Source organism: Pomacea canaliculata, linkage group LG1, assembly GCF_003073045.1.
Source record: "Pomacea canaliculata isolate SZHN2017 linkage group LG1, ASM307304v1, whole genome shotgun sequence".
Lineage (NCBI taxonomy): Eukaryota > Metazoa > Mollusca > Gastropoda > Architaenioglossa > Ampullariidae > Pomacea > Pomacea canaliculata.
Genome location: NC_037590.1, coordinates 20,240,531 through 20,263,054, shown reverse-complemented (window position 1 = coordinate 20,263,054; position 22,524 = coordinate 20,240,531). Strand labels below are relative to the sequence as shown.

The following is a 22,524-nucleotide window of genomic DNA, read 5'->3' as shown; positions in this document are numbered from 1 at the left end:
CGCAATATCTAAACTTAGAACAGGGTGAAAAGTTCAGTTGAGATTTGCGGTGAATGACATTGGAAGGACAGTGTGACATGCCGAGTATCGTCTCCTTAGAGTGTAAGAAGTCCGGGGAGGTCCCACAGATGGCGCTATATCACATCACATCCAGCTTTTATTCAACTCTGGCTTAACATCTTCCCGACCTCTGTATCACCTCTTCATCCACCTTCTAATGAGAAATAAATACTACAGAGAAGCTCTTTATAATCACATAAACCGGTCACGACTGCTGAAAGCATTTCACGCTGAGGTAGGCAACATGTCTGTAATATCTTCTGTCTAGAAATATTGTCGATGCTGTCGACACAGCACAAAAATTTTCCAGTCTACAAGTTGTGGTTCAAAGTTCTAGAAGTTTATTGAAACCACTGAAAATTATTTGCACGAAGCTCATCTGAGTACTTTCCGTAACTAGGGTCCACAGCACTTCTCACTGGTTGAAAGACAGGCTACGATAACAGTTCAACATTATATATATTACTCCGGGTCGTTTAGCAGGCAGTGTGTCATACTTATTAATAGCAACACGTAGTCAAGGGCAGGTAAGTAACAGTGCGAGGTGTCCTGTTAGCATCATGTGAGACACATCCGTTTCAGTGAAAACAGAAGACACGGAGAGATCGTGTTCATTGTAGTGTTCACGGAAACTTCAACGGTTGCTTGCATCATAAAAGGGTCTGATGGGTAAACATGGACAATCGTTAGTAATCGTCTTGTGTACAACAGTGCGATAGCTGTTTCTAGAAGGAATCAATTTTGAAATATTGAAGACAGAGATATAGAAATACAAAACATCTACAAAACACGCAGAAATAATAGACGACTTAAAATAGTTTGGCAATGATTCATGTCGGATGCAGGGACCCATTCCCGCCAGGTGGGTTGACAAGAAAAAGATTGCTGTGCTAAATCGAACCGGTGATCCTCACAGTCATCGCTCTGTCCTCTCGTCTGTCCGCTTCCCAGTTTCTAAGTTGATAACCATTGTGGACCATTCTGCAGTACATTAGAAACAAGATTGCCATGTTTTGTCTCTGTTTCAGCAATTTTTGAGTCGTATTTCATTAACCGAGAAGAAGTTTAGCAGATGACATGTAAGTCTTGTACAGTCTCACCAAGGAACACCTACATAAGATGGCTGTTGCATATTGCTTCTCTATTTCAGACATACACTAGCGCAAAAAAGAAACATACTTTCACAAAATTATACTGTGAAATTTTTCATCATTTTATTGTGATTTATGTGTTGTGCATTTGTTCATTACAAAATAAAAAAGAGTAACTAAAAGCCACAATAAAATAGAAAAGAGCATACATGTACACAAGTTATATCTAGGTATACCTCGACACACACACACATCCAATCATATGCAGCAATTTGACATGGGGTAATGAAGTCAAAGGTACTAAGTGAATACTAAAATAAAATAGACATGCAGGACATTGACATTGAAGGTTTTTGTACTACAATTAAAGTTATCTGCTTCATAGTTACTAATTTTTAGAGACTGCACCTTTACAGAAAGATAAAAATATGTTTACTTATGGGACATGGATTTATAGTCTACCTTGGCTAGTCTTATAAACGTTAAAATAATCATTTCCACTGCTTGTTGAATGACCCCGGATTTGCACTTTGATCACCAGGTCATTTCCGATCCAGAAGACGTTTTCCAGTTGCCTTTACCGAATGACAGGCTAAATGAATAAAGTAGTTAGTCCCTTGGTGTTCACTGCAGTGTGTTTCCCTGTAAGGCCTCATAACTGTGCCCTAAGCTATGTTGGCTGTGTCTCTCATTTCGCCACTGATGGCAATGACTTGGTCTGGGAGGTTAAAAAGTGAGCCAGGCTTGATCTTCAGGATTTCCTGTATACAAAGAGTTACAATAAATGTATATATTATCAAATGCAATCAGTAGCTATGGTAGCTCACTTCCTGATATTGTGAATTTTTACAGAAATATCAACTTGTCAAACAAATCTCTAAATACTATGGTCTATGTAAGTCTGTGTCTGAGCCAACTGTGGCTCTCAAAATATAAGAAAGATGAGGCTGAGGCTTTCTTGTGATCTCTGGTACCTTTCTGTTGCATCTCACCTGCAGGTCGTTTGTCTTGATAAACTTCACTCTCCTCAGCACATGCACCATCGCAATCTTCATCTGCAGCAGAGCCAGACGCATACCGATACACAGACGAGGTCCATACCCGAATGCCAAGAATGAGATGGGGTTAATATTGTCTTCCGAAAACCTGCTCAAGAAAATTTCCTCTTATTACTCAGCCTGTACAGAATCACTTCCATTGCATGGTCTTACATAGCCGACCTATAACCCTCATCCCGTGTTGACATCTAGGATGTCAAATTTAATTTAAATTATAATTTAAAGACAAAACTGAAACACTTTTGACTGTCATGTTAGGGAACTAGTTTTGAATGGTTGGCGGTCAGCATTACTGAGCTACATTTTAGAAACTAATCTTGACGATGATTTTAGTTTCCTAGCTGGCTCATCGGTGTGTCCAGTTCTTACCTTTCCTTGTTTAACATCTGTGTTTGAGTGAATTCTCCACAACAATATTTTTTTCTTACATCAGAAGCTTTATTTGCTATTTTTCTTTGAGTTTGTGCAGAGCTTTGTTTCAAATGATTTTTTTCTGTTGTTTGTGCCTTTTACCTTTGACTACAATCTGTTCTCTTCTATATAAAGCAGTTGCGCACTCTTTTTCAATGTCACGTTAATGTTCAACTGAAAACATCTGTTCGTTTTATTTTGATTCATCTCTGGCAAAGTACTAAGAACAAAACAAGTCGTCAATAAATCTCTCACCGTTCAGGTATGAACTTGTCAGGTTCAGGGAAGTACTCCGGGTCTTTCATCACATTGGCGATAGGAATCAAAACTCCAGCTCCCTTAGGGATTGTAATGCCTTTAATGGTGACCTCTTCAGATGCCATTCTGTTTGTTCTACAAATGTATAAAAAGTCAGAGTTTTAATAAAGACAGTTTCATTCGTCGTCATCACTGATAATATTGTCAACATCGTCTTCGTAACTATAAAGTTGATATCTTGTGGTGAATAGTTCAAACAAAGAACCAAGGGTGACGAGGTATCTAGGAGCAACACCAAACAACACATCATTGTGCTTATTGCCTTCGCCTATGTATCACCAAAATGACAGCAGAGATACACAAAGTTCTTACGAGTTGACGGAAGGATACATCCGCAGTGTCTCCTGGATGACGCAGTCCAGGTATTTCAACTTCGATACACCCTCATAGGTAGGTGTCTCCTGAGAAAGGTTAGCAAGGAAACAGGGTAGTGTCCTCTTTGGTACCAATGTCACTAAGACTCACTATGCTTCTACCCAAATTAGTAGCAGTACAGATTCTATTTACTCTGATTTCTTACATTTTATTGCTATCCATCCAATTGTTTCTTTCATCTTCTATCTCATCCAGCATATTTCCGATGATGAAAAGGAGATGAGGACAAGTACTATTGAGGGTACTACTAATACTTTGTTGTTATAATAGTATCATGAAAGAAAAACTCACATCACCAAGCTGTTGGTTGATTTCCCGCACCACCTTCTCCTGCACCTGTGGGTGCAGCGCCAGGGCAAAGGTCAGGTACTGCAGGGTGTTGGCCGTCATTTCGTGTCCAGCGGTCAACAAAATCATTGCTTCGGCGACCACCTCAACTTCTGATAAAACTGCAATAGAAATGGTCACCATCTTCTTCATGATGTACATTCATCACTGAGCTGACTCTAAGAATGGTTGAGTTTTGTATTAATTTAATTGTTTACAAAATGCGCAAGTCTCTGACAAAGGCATAATGAAATACTCCGATTTACTTCGATGATGCAAACTGTATTTAAAATGAATTGCTCAGCTGTGGGGAGATACAATTTATCTTGAGTTTAAAATATAATTTTCATTTTAATTTTGTATAAGTTATAATATTATAATGTGTCACGACCTTACATCGGACTTGCGCATTCTTTACGAAAAACGACACGAGATCACTTCCAGGTTGGGACGTCTGTTTAATATACACACAAACATAAAATACACAACTCTACCTCTCACTCGTCAAAACATCAATAATACATTGGTAACTAATCAGTCCGGTAATGGAGGTCGGAGCACCAATCTGGAACCTTGTCCAGAGTACAAAGGTCTCCCTGATAAAGAATATGAATACACTTACGTTACCGTCTGCCAGAATCACTTCAGTAAGCATCAAAATGTCCGACGTATCTCGGCGTCAGAAACACTCAGTCCGTCCACGGTGAGCGTGCAGGTACACCGACACACTCCCGCAACACATTAATACACACTCCAAGCTGCTACGTATTCCTCCAGGATATCCGTATCTGGCGCTCACACAATGCTACACCAGAAATACACACTCCACGCTGCTACGTATTCCGAACACTGGGTCCCGGAATATCACAATAAACACTCCAAGCTGCTACGAATTCCGAACACTGGGTCCCGGAATATCACGATACACACACTCCAAGCTGCTACGAATTCCGAACACTGGGTCCCGGAATATCACAATACACACTCCAAGACGTCGACGGACTGCACTCCGCTCTGGACGTCAGACTCAAGATGGAGTAGGCATAGGAAGGCTCTTGGGCCTTGCCGCTGTTAGTATCTTCTCTTGAAAACCTGGTCCACTTTAGTGGGTCCCCTCTCGAAGTTCCTGTAACTCGGTGGTTTATTTAATCTAATGAATTTATAACTTACATCTATCAGATAATTCCATAACGTTAAATAAATATCTTTACTGTTAGAAATTAAGTCACCACGTGATTAATTTAGAAATTCTACTTATATTTAAACTTTAACAAATATTTAATCTGTTACCTCGTCTAGGCAAGGAACTTAATTTCAACGATTCCCCGATTCTATAATCCAGACATTCAGTACAACCGACCGTCTAGGCGGTGGCGTTGGGAATCCTCAAAAACAGTTCACCCCGCCAGAACGCGCGGTGAACACTACTCACCCCTAGCCACGTGAGCCACGTGAGGCACGTGAATTACACCTCAACCGAGCTCTGTCACACTCTCCAAAAAAAACACACACTGGAGGCACGGACTGGTCCGTGACATAATGATTCGTGTAATTGTCTGACATACCCAAATAGTATGTGGCGTCAGTTACCAAATGAGCTGATCTGACTCACTGATAAAAACAAATGCATTTACCATTCATTTGGTCTTTTTCTGGACTCTGAGTTACCTCACAGCTCAGGAGTAGCTGAAGAAAGTCAGGTTTTCTCTGTACAACAAAATATGAAAGCGAGAATGCAAATGTAGGCCTTCATGCGAATATTCAGAAAACTACATTGATGTGTGTGAGTGTAGGGGGTGGAGTGGATGGGTGCATAATTTTTATGCGTGCTGGAATGTGTGAATATAGGTGTGTTCAAACTAGGTTTACCTACATAAGTAGATACACATGTACCCTGAAATACAAAAGACACAGTTGTTCTACACATACATTCATGTTTCCTTCCAGTTTTCGATCTTCTATAATGCGGTGAAGGTTTTCCCCGAATGACTTCCATCCTCTCGGTTGAAAGAAATTTGTAACCAGAAATCTTATAAAGGGTATCAGGAATGGAGCAGTCTCTGAAAAAAGTACAGTAAATATCAGTAAAATGACTCATAACACGAACTCACTTTTGTCCATAGCTCTTAGGATTAGTGCCGTTAACGTGATAAACTCTTATTCTTAAACTCATTGTTAGTGGGTTCTTAATAATTTAACAGAAATATAAAGAAAAAATACTTATATGACCATTATTAAGTTATAAATAAATTTTTTATCAAGTATTTTCCTCACTTGCAAGTGACATAAACAATCCTTTTTGGGTGAAAATTTCTTCCACAAGGCCCGCCGCATCTCTGACGAATGGATCGTTGAGATCTTTCTGAGAATTCACTTCTATCCCAAACCCTGTGCCCGCGATCACATCCATGGTGTAGCCCCTAAAGCATCTGGCACAAGATATTGAAATTATCTTACTTCGATTTAATATTTTAATTTGGAACAAGCAGGGTGTTTAATGACTGAAGTGACTTAGTATCCGGGTGTTTTCTCTCCTTGTTTAGCAGGATTATCTACCGACAATAATTTTAACAATATAAGCTACTAGTCAATGAAGCGTGTTGCATCTGTTAGTTAAAAATCTTATTTTCCCAAAGCTAGAGTTTTAGATACTTTCAAAGGAATGCTCACGTTGAGATTTCTACCATTCCTTAAGATAATTGAGAATCAAAGCCAAATGGGCATAGAAAGAATCCGATGTTTTCACTAAAACGTCCTGGTATGAAATCTCTACCTAGAGGAAGCCATTTGTTTAGCATTAAAATTAGATAAACAGACAAAATATATACTGAAAGGCTATAACCGAAAAAATACTTTTTGACATCAATCTTTTCGCCTTTACTAACAGCCTTCTCAATGTTTTTTGTGAGCTGGATGCTGCAGCGTTGAATATAGTTTTCCATCTGTAAAATGAAAAAATACAGAGAAAATATAGTGTGTGTGTATATATATATAAAGTATATTAAAGCACACAAATAATAAAATTCACAGTACACATAAATATAGATTAATATACATCTTTAGATAGATATCTCCAAATGAGTAAAGATAGATTAGATAGGTACATATGAGGAAGGGGTAGACAAGTGGTTAATTCATACGACTGTGAAGCAGATTATTTTTTACATTTGTCAACCTACTCTTCAGGAATCGGTTCCTGATTTATCTGGAAAAGTCAGGACGACTGAGGGACACGATTGGCTTCCTATTCCACATACCCATTACAGCCTCTAGGCTGTGTGGACCTCACAACACAACAGTTGTGAAGTCTGTTTATAATAGAATATCGTTTTTATCTCACAATTTTAAAATATTGCAAATTAAATTATGTCTCTTATGGAAGAGCATTGACCTGGTCTGGGGGTACGTGTGCTCTGCTAGGAAAATTACGGTGGAAGATCTCTACAGTGTACACTTACAATACTACATAAATCAATCAACAATAATGAAACAAGCTAAAGCTTACTTGGCACTTGCTCACCTGTTTCAACTTTGCCGTGTTAAAGGTAGGTGTGAGTATGTGTCGAATTCTCTTCCATTGTGCACCTGTAGAGAATGGCAACATCGACCCAACTTCCTCTGGAAAAATCTCAGCCCTTTCCTAAAAGTGTTCACAGTCAAAAACGCAAGAGAACACTTACTAAAGAAACAAAGTTCAGTTGTACTTCTGTGTACACTTTTTATTTGAAAATACACTATCTTTCGAGTGTAAATCAAAATGTAAAGGTAACAAACGTTTTGTTTCATTTGGTCACCAAGTCAATAGTTATCTGATGTGGAATCAAATAATCTTCTAAAGGATCTTGGGTCCTTTAGCGAGCTATGACAATAGGATACTCACAAATCTGTCTGTAAACTGGTTGAAATTTTTCACAAGAACTTCCTTGAGAATGTCAAGGTCCGTGGTCACCAGCATAGGCACACGTCCGGAATAGATGCTAAGATACAAATGGAAATATATAAAAAGAATGTTTAAAACATAATAATCAATACAAATGTAGAGAATGAACTGTAAAAAGAAAGGATAACTCCGTAATATTCCGAGGATATGTGATTGCTGAAGGTAAATGACCAAGCAATTAGGGAGAACGGCAACAAACCAAAACTTTACCAGATACCTAAAGCCTAAAAAAAAATATTAAAAAAAAGGAATGCTAGTAAGAACAGGGTTGTAAAACATACCCAAATGTGCGACCATATTTATTCGACCGCCTCTCAATAAATGGTTCGATTCCCTGAAAAAAGAATTTTTAATGTTCATTTACAAAATTTTACTAGACGCAATCAATTTAAACACGAGATAAATTTGTATCGTATCACTAAACAAAAACGATGAATACTCAGTTAATAACACATCAAAGAGAAAAGTTTACCTCTGTAGCCAGCTGATAGTGGTTGCCAATGAAAGGTGAAGGTTCGGGTCCATCCACACCCAGTGATTTCCACACTCCGTAGGGCCAAGTTCCGTAGGTGTGACGGACCAGAAATGCAATCGTTTGTGTTATTCTAAAACTTTTCTGGGTCTGTCTTCATTTTCGTTAATACTTAGTTAAAATATAAACAAAAACGTGATTCCCAACTGCCATACACAACCAACAGGAAAAAATGCAGTCAATCTTTTCTCTTTCTCTCATCGTTAATTTCCAAAAGCTAGTCATTTTTTCAAGAATTGGAAAAAGATTCAAAGTAACTGTTTCGATACTCACAGGTAGAACAAGAAGCCCGCTGTCAGGAGCAGCACAAAGGGTATGGACAAGGCGATGAAGGACAGAACGTCCATCCTAGTCTCAGTAAAAATGTCTTCTGTATAGACACTGACTTTGTATGAAAATGGCTGAACAGTAAAAACACTCTTAAAAAGTAAATATCGTCTGTACTAACGGTTTTGTAGCTCAGATCAGATTAGGGAGAATATTCTATGTGTGCTGTAGGTTTCCATACGTGCAGTGTGAACGACAAACACACTTGGAGTGCCTAGGGTACCCGGTACAACGTACAGCACGCTTTGCAGCGCATTGCACCAGCCGAAAGTGTGTGTGCAATGTTTGCCCTGATTTCGCAACCACCCGGATAGCTCTCCATCTTCTGCGTTGAAAATCGCTGAATCATTCTTCTAGTTTTAATATAAGGTGTTTTTTTAAAATTTGTCGTGCACTTGGGATCGAATAAAATGGGTTTACAAAAGAACGTTTCTTGATGATGATGATGATGATGATGATGATGAATTTGTAACACGATACAGCAGTACATTACACATTCAAATACATTACACATTCCGATGAAGTCAGATCTGTGTAGCATTATGTCTGTTACTAGTTACGACAGTTTCACAAACACTTTTTCCTGCAACATGCACATTGGATGCCGACATAATTTTACCTCTGGTTTCCGACTTTGCACAGCTGGATTCCAACATTCTTTCCCTACTTTTCATGCAGTAACGGTAGTTAGGGATATTTAGGAACGCATTCAAGTCTGATGTAGCTACGTTTGCCTGCGATTTCATAAAAACATTTACCAAGCACTTAGCAGACGACGCATTTTCATTTAAACACTGAGAGACCAAACCTCGGGGTGAAAATGTCGGGACAAGGTAATCTTATCCGATGTCTCGCGGGCATAGCATAGGAGGAGCACATGGCCCCGCGGGGAGGCGAGGTCAATTCACTTCCCGGCAACGGGACTGGGTCCCCGATATCCACAGCACCAAAGGTACAAAGAAAGAAGTTGGGCTCCTTGATACCAGACATACACAGGTGTCCTTCTTACCCGGTATACTGGGAGCCACGTGCCTTCGTTACATAGGATAGGGAACGGACAGCTAAGGATGGAAAAGGAAAAGTCAAATCATAACTCATAACTACAAACTGATCTTCTTTGTAGTAATACCTGATGGATTCCACTACAAACTGCTAGCAGCTAAACACAAATGTCCAAACGCTTGCATTGACCAGATGTCAGGGAGACGTCTATGAGAACTTACTCTGGCAAGAATGGCTGACACGGGAAGTGCTGAATAATAGCTCACAGAACTTAGTACTGCTGGAAAACCATTTAGGAGATTACTTTCACATCACATTAAGCATACGTCAAGGGTGATCATTATATGTGTGCTGTTCACAATCTTGAAGAATATCCTGCGGGAAACCCTCTACAACCACCAAACTCCCATGCCCATCGGACGAAGGCCGATTTTCAACCTTCGCTTGTCAGACGACGCATGTCAAATATCCTAATCTCTTGTAAGCTTATTGTAAAGTCTATATTATATTGTTCAAGATGTGTCAATGATACTGATGGCTGTGTCAGACAATGGAGTGCATTTCCCCCAGATGTCGGGTAAAGAGGGAAAAGGAGTGCTGAGTGTTACTCAAGATCTCTCAAAACCTTGCTGACCGACTGAAGATGGTATTTGTGCAAAAGAGGTTTGCACGTTCTTCTGTTCCTACATTCTCTTCTCTACCTCCGTGTTCTTCTGCGCCTGCCTCCTTCTGGGAAAACATTTCCCGTCTGGACTGTACAGTCCTACTACAACATGTTCGTGTATGCACTGTTTCTCATGCAGAATTTATAATTTTTTGCACAATATAGTTACACCTATTGGAATATCATTTTCCACTTGTTTCTCGTTCCTTCTCTTTACGAATCCTTCCATAAAAATCATTCACGTAATGCTGTTAAAACCTGTTATACTTATCCCCCCTGCACTTCCAGCGAAACTCGTTCGCTGAGTGCCTTAAGTTCATTGAGGACATGGCATGTATCTGCCTGTCAGGCAGCTGTAAGAGTGCTTGTCGGCGAACACTCACAGGTCGCAAGAAGGGGTGGGACGAGTTATTATCTCGGGTTACAACGAGTGACGCCGGTCGAAAATGGTGACAATGTCAAGGCCAGGTCGCCGTAACCGATTGACGGAGAGTACAGAGGACTGAAAAACCCTCAATCGGATGTTTTTGAATATTTATAACTAATAACCTTTAAAGACAACCAACTGTTATACACCGCTTTAAAGAGCATTTTCAAACATTTACGTGGTGTAACTTTTAAGAATTATAAGTTTTGTTTTTTTCTACTTAATGAAAAGGAAAGATTATAGCTGTATGGGACAGGGAGAAAACAGGGAAAGTAGGTGAAAAAATCGAAAATTATCTAAAAAATTATTTCTACATTAAATGCAAACATATAATGGCAAAACACATATATTTTATAAGAATAGACATTAGGTTTTAAATATTACTGACTATTTTCTTGTAATTCGCAGTTGTTTGAGTACAAATCCATGTCGAATAATGTAACCCACAACTTCCGCAAAATGGCGCTTGGTCAACGAAAACTTGCCTATTTTCAAACATAACAAAGTACCTGATTGGTTGGCATCAGCTGTTAAAGGGAAGTAGTCCATGCTAGAACAAATCCTGAATGTACTATGAGTTTTTTCCCTTCTATTTTTTTAAGCATTGCGTGAAGTGTCGTATGCCCCTGCCCTAGTAGGACACACCTCACACGACCGCACTGCTCTTCAACTTTCTCAAACCACCATGCAGTCATCTTGTGTCATACAAACTAGCATAAAATATAAACAAGATTGACAACTCTCTCCTCAGTAATGACATAAAAGAACTAAAGCAGTTCAAGAAAACAACATTCAGTGTTATCGGTTTATTGGAAATTCAGAAGACAGTGGCAGGACATTCCAAATTCTTAGACAGTATTGCCTAACGACTATCAAGATGGCGGTTTCTGAGCTGTCAGAAGATTTAGCCAGGTTCTGTACCTTGGATTTAAATGACTTGGAAGAGAGGAAACAATTTTTTTTAAATTTCCCTTGCCCCTCAGGATAAAAACTGCAAGTAACAAATAACAATCCATACAAATCTGTATCGAGTAACTATAGGCACCAGGGATCTGTAGTAACACATTGAAAGATGGTTATATTTTTCATTCAGCAGGTAAATTACATGAAAGGCTTAGATAAAACAAAGTTACTAAGCTTGATATTTCTGCTCGCGCTTTTTCCGTTCATTGTTTTTGTTACAGTTTTGTTTACTTAAAATCCCTATAACTTTTATATTGACATGTGATACAGGCCTAAAATTTGAATGAAGTTTTCTTCATACATATGTAAACATTTCAGTGAGAGCTTTTTTAAAAAATATTTAGTGGTTAGTAGTTACTAAGCTTTCACTTTGTTTTCCTTCAGCTTTTCAGTTTCTTGTTTTAGTAAGCTTGTTTAGTTCAAAGCTATAAACTTTATATTGGCATGTGATACAGGCCTAAAATTGGGTTGAAGTTTTCTTTATTCATATTTAAACATTTCTATGAGAGCTTTTAAAAAAATATTGAGTAGTTTAGAAGTTACTAAGCTTTAAGTTTTTCTTTCCGCGATTTCTCAGTTCCTTGTTTTGGTTAGAGACTGTTTACTTCAAAAGCTAACTCCTTCTTTGTGACAAGAGATATAGATCTGCAATTTGGTTGAGCTTTTCTTCATACAAATTTAAACATTTCTGTGATAGATTTTTAAAAATTACTTAGTAGTTTGGTAGTTATACCGTTTTACATCAAAATTTCTTAAAATTTAACACACTTTTTTTACAAAAAAAAATTATAAAAAAAAAAAACTAAGAGGAATTCGCAAATTCTTTATCATAGAAATGTAGATCTGTCTTTTAGGTAACTATTTCAAAAAGAATTTTGAGTCTACTCACAAAATTGAAGAAGTTTTTAGCTTTTAAAATTGTTTGTTTTGGCGCCATTTTGGATTGTTTCCATGGCAACCGATAGCGCGACGAGTGCAGTAAAACCATTTTTTGAAACTTCATTCAAGGGCTAAATAGCTGATACAAAAAAATCCGCGCTATCCCGTGAAACAAAAAAATTTTTTCGACCGGTGTCTAACCTTAAATTCATTTCAAATGCATATATTCAAACTGAGAACGATTCAGCAGATTACAGATGTATTTCATGATTAAAGACCATTTTATAACGACGCTGATCGTCATCCAAGTTTCACGTATTATCAACATATTATCTGGCTAGTTCCAAGTTTCTCTCTTTTGCAAGAAAAGTGGAATAGTAAGCAAATTTGCAATACAATGTAGTAGTGCAATCCCATTCCCTTTCTTACCACTGTTTAACCAAAACTCTATATCACCACAAACATATCTAATACCGACATTATTGTACAGCTGAATTCTCCAGGTCACATCTCGATTCCGACCACGACTAACAGCTGGACTCCGATAACATTTCTCTGTTTCTTACTCTGTGTGTGTTGTTTGTGTGAAAACCTTCTATTCAAGTGTTGTCACAGAATTTAGCTACCGATTAAACAAGAACAAAAACACAGTAAAGAGTTTGTCTGATTTTGAGACTATAAACATTTATAGATGAAGAAAATGTAGAATTTCTTCTCGTCTAAAATAATAATAATTGTACTAGTTGCACCTATTATATCAATATTGTACTTTTTCCACATCTTGTGGACCATTGCTTACTGTTTTGGAAACGAGTGTGTCATGTTTCTGTGTTTTAGAAATTTCTGTGCTGTATCTCCTACCCCGGGTGTTGTTCCGATGACGACGCACATATGACATGATCAATCTCACCCAGAAACTCCTACACACGATGGATCTAGCAAATTTTTTCTCTTTTATTCATAAAAAAGTGCAAAAAACCGAAAACATACTGAAGCAGAAGTCAACAGAAGTTAATGGAACCCGGTAAGGGGAAAAAAAAAAAAAAAAAACAAAAAACTCAGTGCAAGGGAAGTAACTCTCACCTTGTAGCAGACGACAACAATAGATTGGTCTACGATGTCAGACACTACACTAACCCAATTTTGTATCTGTTCTTCGCCCAAATTTGAAGGGGTCCTCCTAACTTTTATTGCGTACTGTACGCAATTTTTTTCGTATGTGTGTGTTCGGTGTATGTTTGTATTAAAATGATGCTTTCACATGCACGTATAATGTTATTTTACATGAAGTTTGTGTATTTGTGAATTATAAAGCAGAAAATAAGCAAGAAACATGAACAGTATATTAAAATTACTCGAACAATGGTGTTAATACATATACATGTTTATTTGACAACTACTTACATATTTACATAGAGAGAGAGAACCATTGTTTATGCATACATACAGACTTGGGCATCGGTATATAGGCACGCACAGGCATGCGCACACTCACACGCACGCACACACAGACATTTTATTGTTCTTATTTGTAACGAGATGTTTGTTGAGATGCTATTTTTAAATACATGAAGTGCGTAAACTTCTGTGATTATTACAACAAAAGGCATCTGTATTATAATCACCCATTGAGAGAGACTGAGCCTTGACGATTGTGTCAATAGTACTTGCGCTTACATGACAGAGAATGTGAGTCTCGGTTAGGTAGTCTTAGAAACGTAAATAAGGCAATAAACACAATCCTCATTAAACGCCTTCCGATCACCAGGTAAGCACATAAAATCTGTAAATACATATCATAAATATTAACGAAATGTAAATCATTTTAGCCTCAAATTTCACAACGTTATCACAGAAGAAGTCTTTCAGTAGGTTGTTGCTGTTGTTGTTATCTATTCATAACTGCTAGTACCGTATTACAGGCTAGGAGAAATACTTTTTGAAAGTTATTAATCCCGTAATATCAGTAGCAGAGCGTGGACTTGTTAGTGCCCGTTACTGTGCTTTAACCTGTCGCAGCTACGTCTCGCATTACAGCTTTGATGGCAATCACTCGGTCTGGGATGCTAAGAATAGAGCCAGGCTTGATCTTGAACACATCCTGTAAATAGGTACAAAACGTAATGCAAACAAATTTATAAATACGATATCGAAAACGATCAAGAATAGGATTACTTCACATCCTTTTGCCTATCATTAAAAGTAAAAACTTACAATTCTACATTACCTATTGTGAATATTTATTGTATGTAGATATACCCTTTATACCTTATCTTTTAATGCATCATTATGCTATTATTTCTAAGCCAGGTGATGATGTATGGCGGTGGCTTGTTATCTCACCTGTATGTCGTCTGTCTTCACAAACTTGACTCTCCTCAGCACGTGCACCATGGACATCTTCATCTCCAGCTGAGCCAGACGCATGCCGATACACAGACGAGGACCAAACCCGAATGCCAAGAAGGAGATGGGGTTAATGCTGCCTTCGTAAAACCTGTGCAAAAATGTTTTTACTCCTCATCACACAGAGGTATACTTGTTTGTGTGTGTAGACAATGTCTCGATATTACCACCATACTAAGTTTCAAAATAATACCTCTAGTTATGTTGGTTGGCCACTCATTTGTATTTTGTGTGTGTGTGTGTGTGTGTGTGTGTGTGTGTGTGTGTGTGTGTGTGTGTGTGTGTGTGTGTGTGTGTGTGGCATGCTTGCAATAAAGTAAATTTTGTACAAAGCTTGATTCTTAGCCTATGACTTGTACACAGTTGCACTACAATTTAATGTTAACCTTTTAAACTTGCAAGTCTCACCGTTCAGGTATGAATTTGTCAGGCTCAGGGAAGTACTCCGGGTCTCTCATCACATTGGCGATAGGAACCAAAACTCCAGCGCCCTTAGGAATCGTAATGCCTTTAATGGTGACCTCTTCAGATGCCACTCTGTTTACTCTATCAAAAATCACATTATCACAGGTAATAAGTTTGTAACCGATAAAGTACGAATATTTGCACAGTACTTATAATAATATCAAAATATACCATTGCTCATCAAACCAATTCGTCAAAATACAAAGTAGATTAGGTGCCTTGGAATAAATTGTAAAAAATGATCGTATGTTACGGCTTTTAGAACATTCATTGACAACATTGTCCTTTTTAAAGCATAACACCAAAAAAAAGTATTCTTACGCGTTGACGGGATTATACATCCGCTGTGTCTCTTGGATGACGCTGTCCAAGTATTTTAACTTGGAAACACCCTCGTAAGTAGGTATCTCCTGATTAAAGATAGAATGCACTTATGCCAACAATAACGTCTTCTTTTCTTATTTAAATCAATGATTTTTCTTATACATTAGACTTTATTTTATATCTATTCTTTCAAGTGGATCATTTTTGTTTTCATTTTTGACTTTTTCCTTTTACCTTAATCATCGTGATGGGTGCTAAGGACATCCACAGTGAGAATAACAAGTGTCTATAACATAAAAATAAGGTTAAATCATTTATTAGATATCACGAGTAAACAACTCACATCGCCAAGCTGTTCCTTGATTTCACACACAATCTTGTCCTGTACCTCCGGGTGCAGCGCCAGGCAGTAGGCCATGTACTGCAGGGTGGATGCTGTCGTTTCGTACCCAGCGACGAAGAATATGAGTGCCTGGGCGATTACCTCAACTTTTGACAAAACTGCAATAGAAAAGATCGACACCTTCTTAATGATTTCTAGATGTTACTAAATGTTATATTGTAACACACATCTGAGTGTTTTCACAAAAGAATTAATTGGTGCAATTCGCTTGTATAAAAATTAAATTGCAATAAGATCAAAGCTAACTCCATGTTTGCTTAAGTCAATACAAGAAGCCAAAGCCGGTTTTTTTCAAGTTTACATAAACCCATGCCCCATCTCTCTCTCTCTCTTCCTCTCTCTTCACCATTCCGTTACTGAATTTGCTGACAGTCATAAAAACAAATTATTTACCATTCATTTGATCTGTTCCTGAGGTCTGATTTTCTTCACAACTCAGCAGTGACTGGAGAAAGTCAGGTTTTCTCTGTAAAACAACATACAATATTTGTGAGAATAACTGACAACCCATCAATCATGTAGATCAGTTATAATAAAATAAGATTAATAATGTCTCCATTGTATACAAAGATCGCCACAACTTTGGTGTTCATGTAATTTTTTTAATTACTCATGTGTAAATAATTCATAAATAATTCACATGTGTGTATAAGAGAGAGATCATTCGAATTCGAGGGTTCGATCTTTCCAATGTGCAGGAGTAGGTGCAAATGTAGATGCGTGTTTGATCTACATTTCTAAAGTACGTAGGTACACATCTACATAAACATACACGCTGACATACAGGACTTCCAGCTGTCCCATACATACATTTCCATTTCCATCCAGTTTTCGTTCTTCTTTAATGCGTTGAATGCTTTTCACGAATGTCTTGAATCCGTTTGGTTGAAACAAGTTTTTAACCAAAACTTTTATAAACGGCAGCAGAAATGGAAAGCATTCTGAAAAAGAAATTTAATAACATTGTATTTATAATACAGATACAATAATAATACAAACCCTCTCCTGGTTATAGCTCTTACAATGTCTTCCTGGATAAATTCCTATTACAAAATCATTACAATTAAAACTCTAACTTTTGTAAAATTAAGAAAAGAGAGAGGGAGAGAGAGAGAAATCCAACCAGTTTTTTGTTGAATGCTTGATTAATTATTAAATATTATAAAGCAATTTTTTCAAGGTACGTGTCATTTTTTCTTACTTGCAAGTACGACTAAATATTTATCTTGAGTGCCAATGTCTGACAAGAAGCCCGCTGCATCTCTGACGAATGGATGGTCGAGGTCCTTCTGAGAATTTACTTCTATACCAAACGCCGTGCCCGCTATCACATCCATGGTATAGCCCCCAAAGACTCTGGCAAAAAGTGTGGAAACTGTTTCTTAGTGGTGTGTAACATTGGTTACAAACAGGCAAAAAGGGAAGGGTGGAAATCAAGCAGTACTGTGTACTCAAACGTTCAATAAATGTTAAAAATTGTTAGTAGCTTAAGCTGCATGCACTAGATCTTAGTGATATTTTGTATCAAACAACTAGGTTTTCCAAAATGCCACGATTCTGCAAAGAATTGGTGTCATTTGCTCACAGTATGGTGACTTGAGATGTACGTAAAAGGACTACGTGCTATACACATGTTTTTGTATGAAAAATGTTTAGAGAGCCATTGGATTCGCAGTAAAAAGACAAAATACAATAAAAACCTCATGAAATCCTATAAAAGCATCAAGTTCTCACCTTTTGACATCTATCCTTTCACCTCTTTGAACAATCTCCTCGATGTTCTTGGTCAGCTGGATGCAGCAACGTTGAATATAGTGTTCCATCTGTTGCAAACAATTGTAATGTATGTAATGTATGTATCTAAATATGTAGAACATAGTTATAGAACTCTTTGAACAGGATCTTTCATCAGTAAAGGCATTATCTAGTGAACAAGGAAAGTAAACAACAATAGCAAACAACGTATATTTCTTCGTGTTTTAAATGTACGATCTTGATTTTATAGGGCTCTTGAGATTTGTTAAAGGCTCTCGATCATTACTTTCTTCTTGATGAATCTGCCTTGCTGTAACTCTATGTCGGTGATGTGTTAAGTTGTCAAGCTTCTATTTTCATCAATAAATACTTGTACCAGGGAAAATAAAACTGTGAATGGTGTTTGTTTGGTAATGCCCTCGACTGTGGACCAGAAGCTCGCTCTTGAAGATTCGTTGGGATCTGTGACTGTGAAAACACTTCCTGCCCACCTAGCAGTTCCTATGTAGAAATAGGTATCTGAGTTGACAGAGGAGGCTAGAAGCGTGCAATGTAAGTATTGGCTCCATATTACACATCTCGTGGTCAAGGAACGGTCGAGAAAAACCGTAAACCTTCTAGACTATAGGACCCAACACAACAGTGGCAATCTCAACAAAAACTACGCCAAACTGTATTTTAAACAGATACAAAATGAAAATGCTCTGGAAAGAAACGCGGGTTTTTATTTTTAAGTAAATGAAGAATCTTGTTTGCTTCTCATGTCAATTTGTTTTAGAAATCACTAAGCTAAATAACTGGAAAATGGAAAAAAAACAGTCATACTTCAGTAGATACTGCGGCTAGTCACAACCAAAGCAAAAACATCCATAACCATCCCCTCTTTTTAATGATAAATGTTAATTTGAGTACTTGTGTCTCTCACAGCAAAAGTTCCACAAATACTACACTTAAACAGAAGGAAAACTGAATTACTAAATACAAATTGAAGTAAAATTAACGCAAAGAACCTAAGATATAAAAAGACATGGAAAAAATGAGAATCTAATGTGAAAAAAACCAAACGCTGACACCTTATAAACAGAACGAAGAAAGAAATTCTTCACTCGACTAACAGTGTCAGCAGTTCAGTGGGACCTTTCCAACAGAGCGAAGAAAGAAATCCAAATCCAGGACACTCAGTAAACAAAGCAAGAGACATCTACCAATTCTAGACTCGACTAACAGGGTGTCAGCAGTTGGGTGAGATAAGCAGTGGGTACCCACTACACTAACCTATCTCTGCATACAATCAGTCAGTTGGACAAGTGTACGAGCTATACACCCATTGTACAAAGACAAAGTCTGTAGCCAGCTTACTTTGCATCTTAATTGAAATATCATGCTCTCACCTGCTTCAACTTTCCCGTACTAAAGGTAGGTGTGAGTATGTGTCGAACTCTTTTCCACTGTGCTCCGAGAGCAAAGGGCAACATCGAGCGAACTTCCTCTGGATAAATCTCAAAACCGTCCTGAAAAATGAAAGGGAAAGAAAAAACGATAATTTAATAATGCATATAGTCTGTTGACACCTTGGTATACCTGTGTTATTTGAGCGCGCGCACACACACACACTACCCTTCTGTAATTATAATATATATTCTCTTTCAATTAACGAAGCCTCTTGTTCACTGCTAAAGAAAATTTTTAACAGTAACATATGATTACCTACAATCATACAGTTAATAATTTCATTAATTTAAAATTAAGTAATCCTATAAGTGGCGTTATATAATAAACTATAACTTTGTATACTCACAAATCGGTCTGCAAACTTGTTGAAATCTTTGACAAGAACTTCTTTTAGAATATCCAGGTCTGTGGTTACCAGCATCGGAAAACGTCCAGAATACATGCTGAAATACACATTGATATCGCTACAAAAAATCTTTTAAAAAAGATAATTCACAGCAAGAGTTCAAGAGAGAGTGAGTCAGTCATCGGTGTATATCATGACAGGAGGTAGATGTGCAAGGAACCTCAAAGACACAAATCATTGATATTTTAGGTCTTAAATGCATATATTTAAAAGGACCAACCAGCAAGACCTGGTTTTTAAAACGTACCCAAATGTGCGACCATATTTCTTCGACAACTTCTGAATAAATGGTTCGACTCCCTGAAAAATTAAAAAGAAATTTCGGAAAACTTTAAAGAAGACAGTTTATTTAATAACGACACAAAGTGCGCCTTATCATTTTATATGTCATGTTACTAAGCACAAACGTGGCCTACTCACATCATTATCACAATTAAAGACAGGGAATTAGAGAATAAAACCATCTAACATTGTGACTAGTAAGCTTTACCTCTGTAGTCATCTGATAGTGGTTGCCAATGAAAGGTGAAGGTTTGGGTCCATCAACACCCAGAGACTTCCACACTCCGTAGGGCCATATTCCGTATCTGCGACAGTCCACACATACAATGGTCATACAATGGTCAATGGTCAAAGCTTATTCTCCTCCTCATTTTTCTTTATATCTCTCTGTTTTTTTTTTTACTTAATTTTTTCTACTTCGCATAAAAAGTTAAAACTTCAACGCTTCTGCTTCGATACTCACAGGTAGAACAAGAAGCCTGCTAACAGGAGCAGCACAAGGGACACGGGTAGGTCAATGAGAGACAGAAGCTCCATCCTAGTCTCTGAAGACTGCGAAGAAAAAACTTTTTCTGTACAGACACGCACTTCTGAAGACAACTGACCGGAGCTCAACAGCCTCAGCACTGTTACAGCTGTAGGATCGCTTTGTCGAAATTTTTCGATTCTTGAATTATATAGATAGTGGCGTGCACTGTAGCTCTCAGTACTTTTAGTACATTGCATGTACTCTGGACTCTGAGTACTTTCAGTGCACCGTCACGACCACAACGCGTTCCATCAGGGCATAGCTCTGACCTGAAAGTCTGAATGTACCCGATGGTTATCTTGATTTATCAACAGCCAGTATTTGTTCTCAACCTTCTGTATTTACATTTCATGCCGATCGTGTACGTTAAATATCTCTGTTGATAACTTTTTAATACACAATCGCGAATGCAAGCGCTCAAACTGAAAGGTATTTAACAGGGATTTGTTTCGTGATCTAAGACCAAATATAAAACAATTTGTCTTAATTATAACGAAGCTGATGATGATCATGTTTGACATATTACCTACGTGGCAATTCTCTGGTTAGTTTGAAGCGTCTCAAAGCAAGTTTGCAATATGATATAGCAATGCATTCCGTGAACTCAAACCTGTGCAAACATATCACTTTCTTAATTTCATTCTTTAAACAAAACTCTATTTTACCACAAGCACATCCAATACCGACATCATCCTACGGCTGAGTTCTCCTGTTCACATCTAGATTCCGACCACATTTTAACGGCTGGACTCCGATAACATTTCAGTATTTCTTACTCTGTGTTTGTATATTGTTTGTATGTGGGGACTCATTCCACCATTTCACAGACATTAGCTACAGATTAAACTGTATTGTAAACACAGTGAGGAGACTTTGAGACAAAGTTAACTCAAGAACAATGGGGAAGCACTTTTCGTCTAGATAAATGAGATGACTTATTGCAGGACTCGAAGCATGTTTTTCTTTCTCCATATCTATGATATCAAGTGCATGCTCCTTATGCTAATAATACTGCACATGTAAACTACTATCCTTTGAGATGACTCAGAGTATGTTGGTACATTTGCCTGCACATTAGAAAGCATCTGGAGTGCTTTCAGTTCATATAGGGCATGATATTAGACCTCGGTAGCCAGCTTGTTTGAACGCGTCTGTGTACAATGTGCAAGTGTTAAGATTAGTGTATGAGGGTCTGTCCGGTTTGGAGTATAAATGTGTTGTGAAGACTCAAAATTCTTTATTCTGTCAATCTCTAAGAGGTATTGAGACATTAAAAATATTCACACACATTCCTATCTCTATATTTACCATATATCAAAAAAGCAAATAAAAACAAAAGCAAGCAACAATTCTTTCCTTCTTCTACCCTCTTCATGTATAGTGAGAAAAAAGCACTACAGAGAAGACCTTTATTATTACATAAACGCTGAGGTATGCTACATGTCTGTAATATCTTCTGTCTAGAAATGTGGATGCTGTGGACACAGCACAAACTTTTCCCACGCTACACGTAGTGCACCAAAGTTCTAGAAGTTTACTGAAAGCACTGCAGATTATTTGCATAAAACGCATCTGAGTACTTTCAGTACCTACAGGACATAGCACTTCACATTGGTTGACAGACATGCTAAGATAACAGTTTGTCAACATTAGATTACGAGGGGTTATTTCGGGTACAGTGTTACACTTATCAAGCGTGGACAGGTAGTCAGTCAGGTAAGAAACAATCTTGTAGCATCATGTGAGACAGATCGGTTTCAGTGAAAACAGGAAAACGCTTGCAGTTCGAATCATATTCACTGGAGTATTCACACAAACTTCAACGGTTGCTTTGCATTAGAAAATGGTCTGATGGTTAAACACGCGTTAGTAATCGGTTTCTGTAAAACAGTGCAATGTCTATGTTTCTAGAAGGAGTCCATTTTGAAACAGAGAATACAGAGATATGAAATACAAAACTTCTACAAAACGTGTAGAAATAACACATATCAATAAAACTACCTTTTCTAGACGATTTGAAATAAATTGTTAATGATTCATGTCGGGTGCAGGTACCCATTCCCGCCAGGTGGGCTGACAAGAAAAAGTTTGCTGCGCTAAATCGAACCGGTGGACCTCATAGTCATCG

General features: G+C 37.8%; 2 protein-coding genes across 2 annotated transcripts; both read right to left on the bottom strand.

The window, feature by feature from the left end:
• Positions 1-1,294: 1,294 nt before the first annotated feature.
• Positions 1,295-10,992, bottom strand: LOC112575510 (cytochrome P450 3A24-like). The gene is made up of 14 exons (XM_025257433.1): positions 8,386-10,992; positions 8,053-8,149; positions 7,862-7,914; positions 7,521-7,617; positions 7,161-7,280; positions 6,494-6,582; positions 5,915-6,069; positions 5,570-5,700; positions 5,275-5,347; positions 3,605-3,762; positions 3,251-3,339; positions 2,876-3,013; positions 2,144-2,297; positions 1,295-1,912 (listed from the first exon to the last, which is right to left on the bottom strand). Exons 1-14 carry the CDS (start codon positions 8,457-8,459, stop codon positions 1,817-1,819), a joined length of 1,524 nt encoding a protein of 507 aa, XP_025113218.1. The 5' UTR covers positions 8,460-10,992; the 3' UTR covers positions 1,295-1,816.
• A 2,547-nt stretch (positions 10,993-13,539) lies between these two features.
• LOC112575470 (cytochrome P450 3A24-like) lies at positions 13,540-20,561 on the bottom strand. The gene is made up of 14 exons (XM_025257362.1): positions 20,331-20,561; positions 20,076-20,172; positions 19,833-19,885; positions 19,526-19,622; positions 19,119-19,238; positions 17,707-17,795; positions 17,174-17,328; positions 16,783-16,913; positions 16,366-16,438; positions 15,913-16,070; positions 15,567-15,655; positions 15,189-15,326; positions 14,718-14,871; positions 13,540-14,475 (listed from the first exon to the last, which is right to left on the bottom strand). Exons 1-14 carry the CDS (start codon positions 20,402-20,404, stop codon positions 14,380-14,382), a joined length of 1,524 nt encoding a protein of 507 aa, XP_025113147.1. The 5' UTR covers positions 20,405-20,561; the 3' UTR covers positions 13,540-14,379.
• Positions 20,562-22,524: the final 1,963 nt, after the last annotated feature.

Coding starts and splice junctions, on each gene's coding strand:
- LOC112575510 (XM_025257433.1), bottom strand. CDS start 8,459: ATGGACGTTCTGTCCTTCATCGCCTTGTCCATACCCTTTGTGCTGCTC. Junction 6,070..6,493: donor GAAAAGATTGATGTCAAAAA/GTATTTTTTCGG, acceptor ATCTTGTGCCAG/ATGCTTTAGGGGCTACACCA. Junction 3,763..5,274: donor AGAAAAAGACCAAATGAATG/GTAAATGCATTT, acceptor TTTCTATTGCAG/TTTTATCAGAAGTTGAGGTG.
- LOC112575470 (XM_025257362.1), bottom strand. CDS start 20,404: ATGGAGCTTCTGTCTCTCATTGACCTACCCGTGTCCCTTGTGCTGCTC. Junction 17,329..17,706: donor GAAAGGATAGATGTCAAAAG/GTGAGAACTTGA, acceptor ACTTTTTGCCAG/AGTCTTTGGGGGCTATACCA. Junction 16,914..17,173: donor ATATTTAGTCGTACTTGCAA/GTAAGAAAAAAT, acceptor TTTCTTTTTCAG/AATGCTTTCCATTTCTGCTG.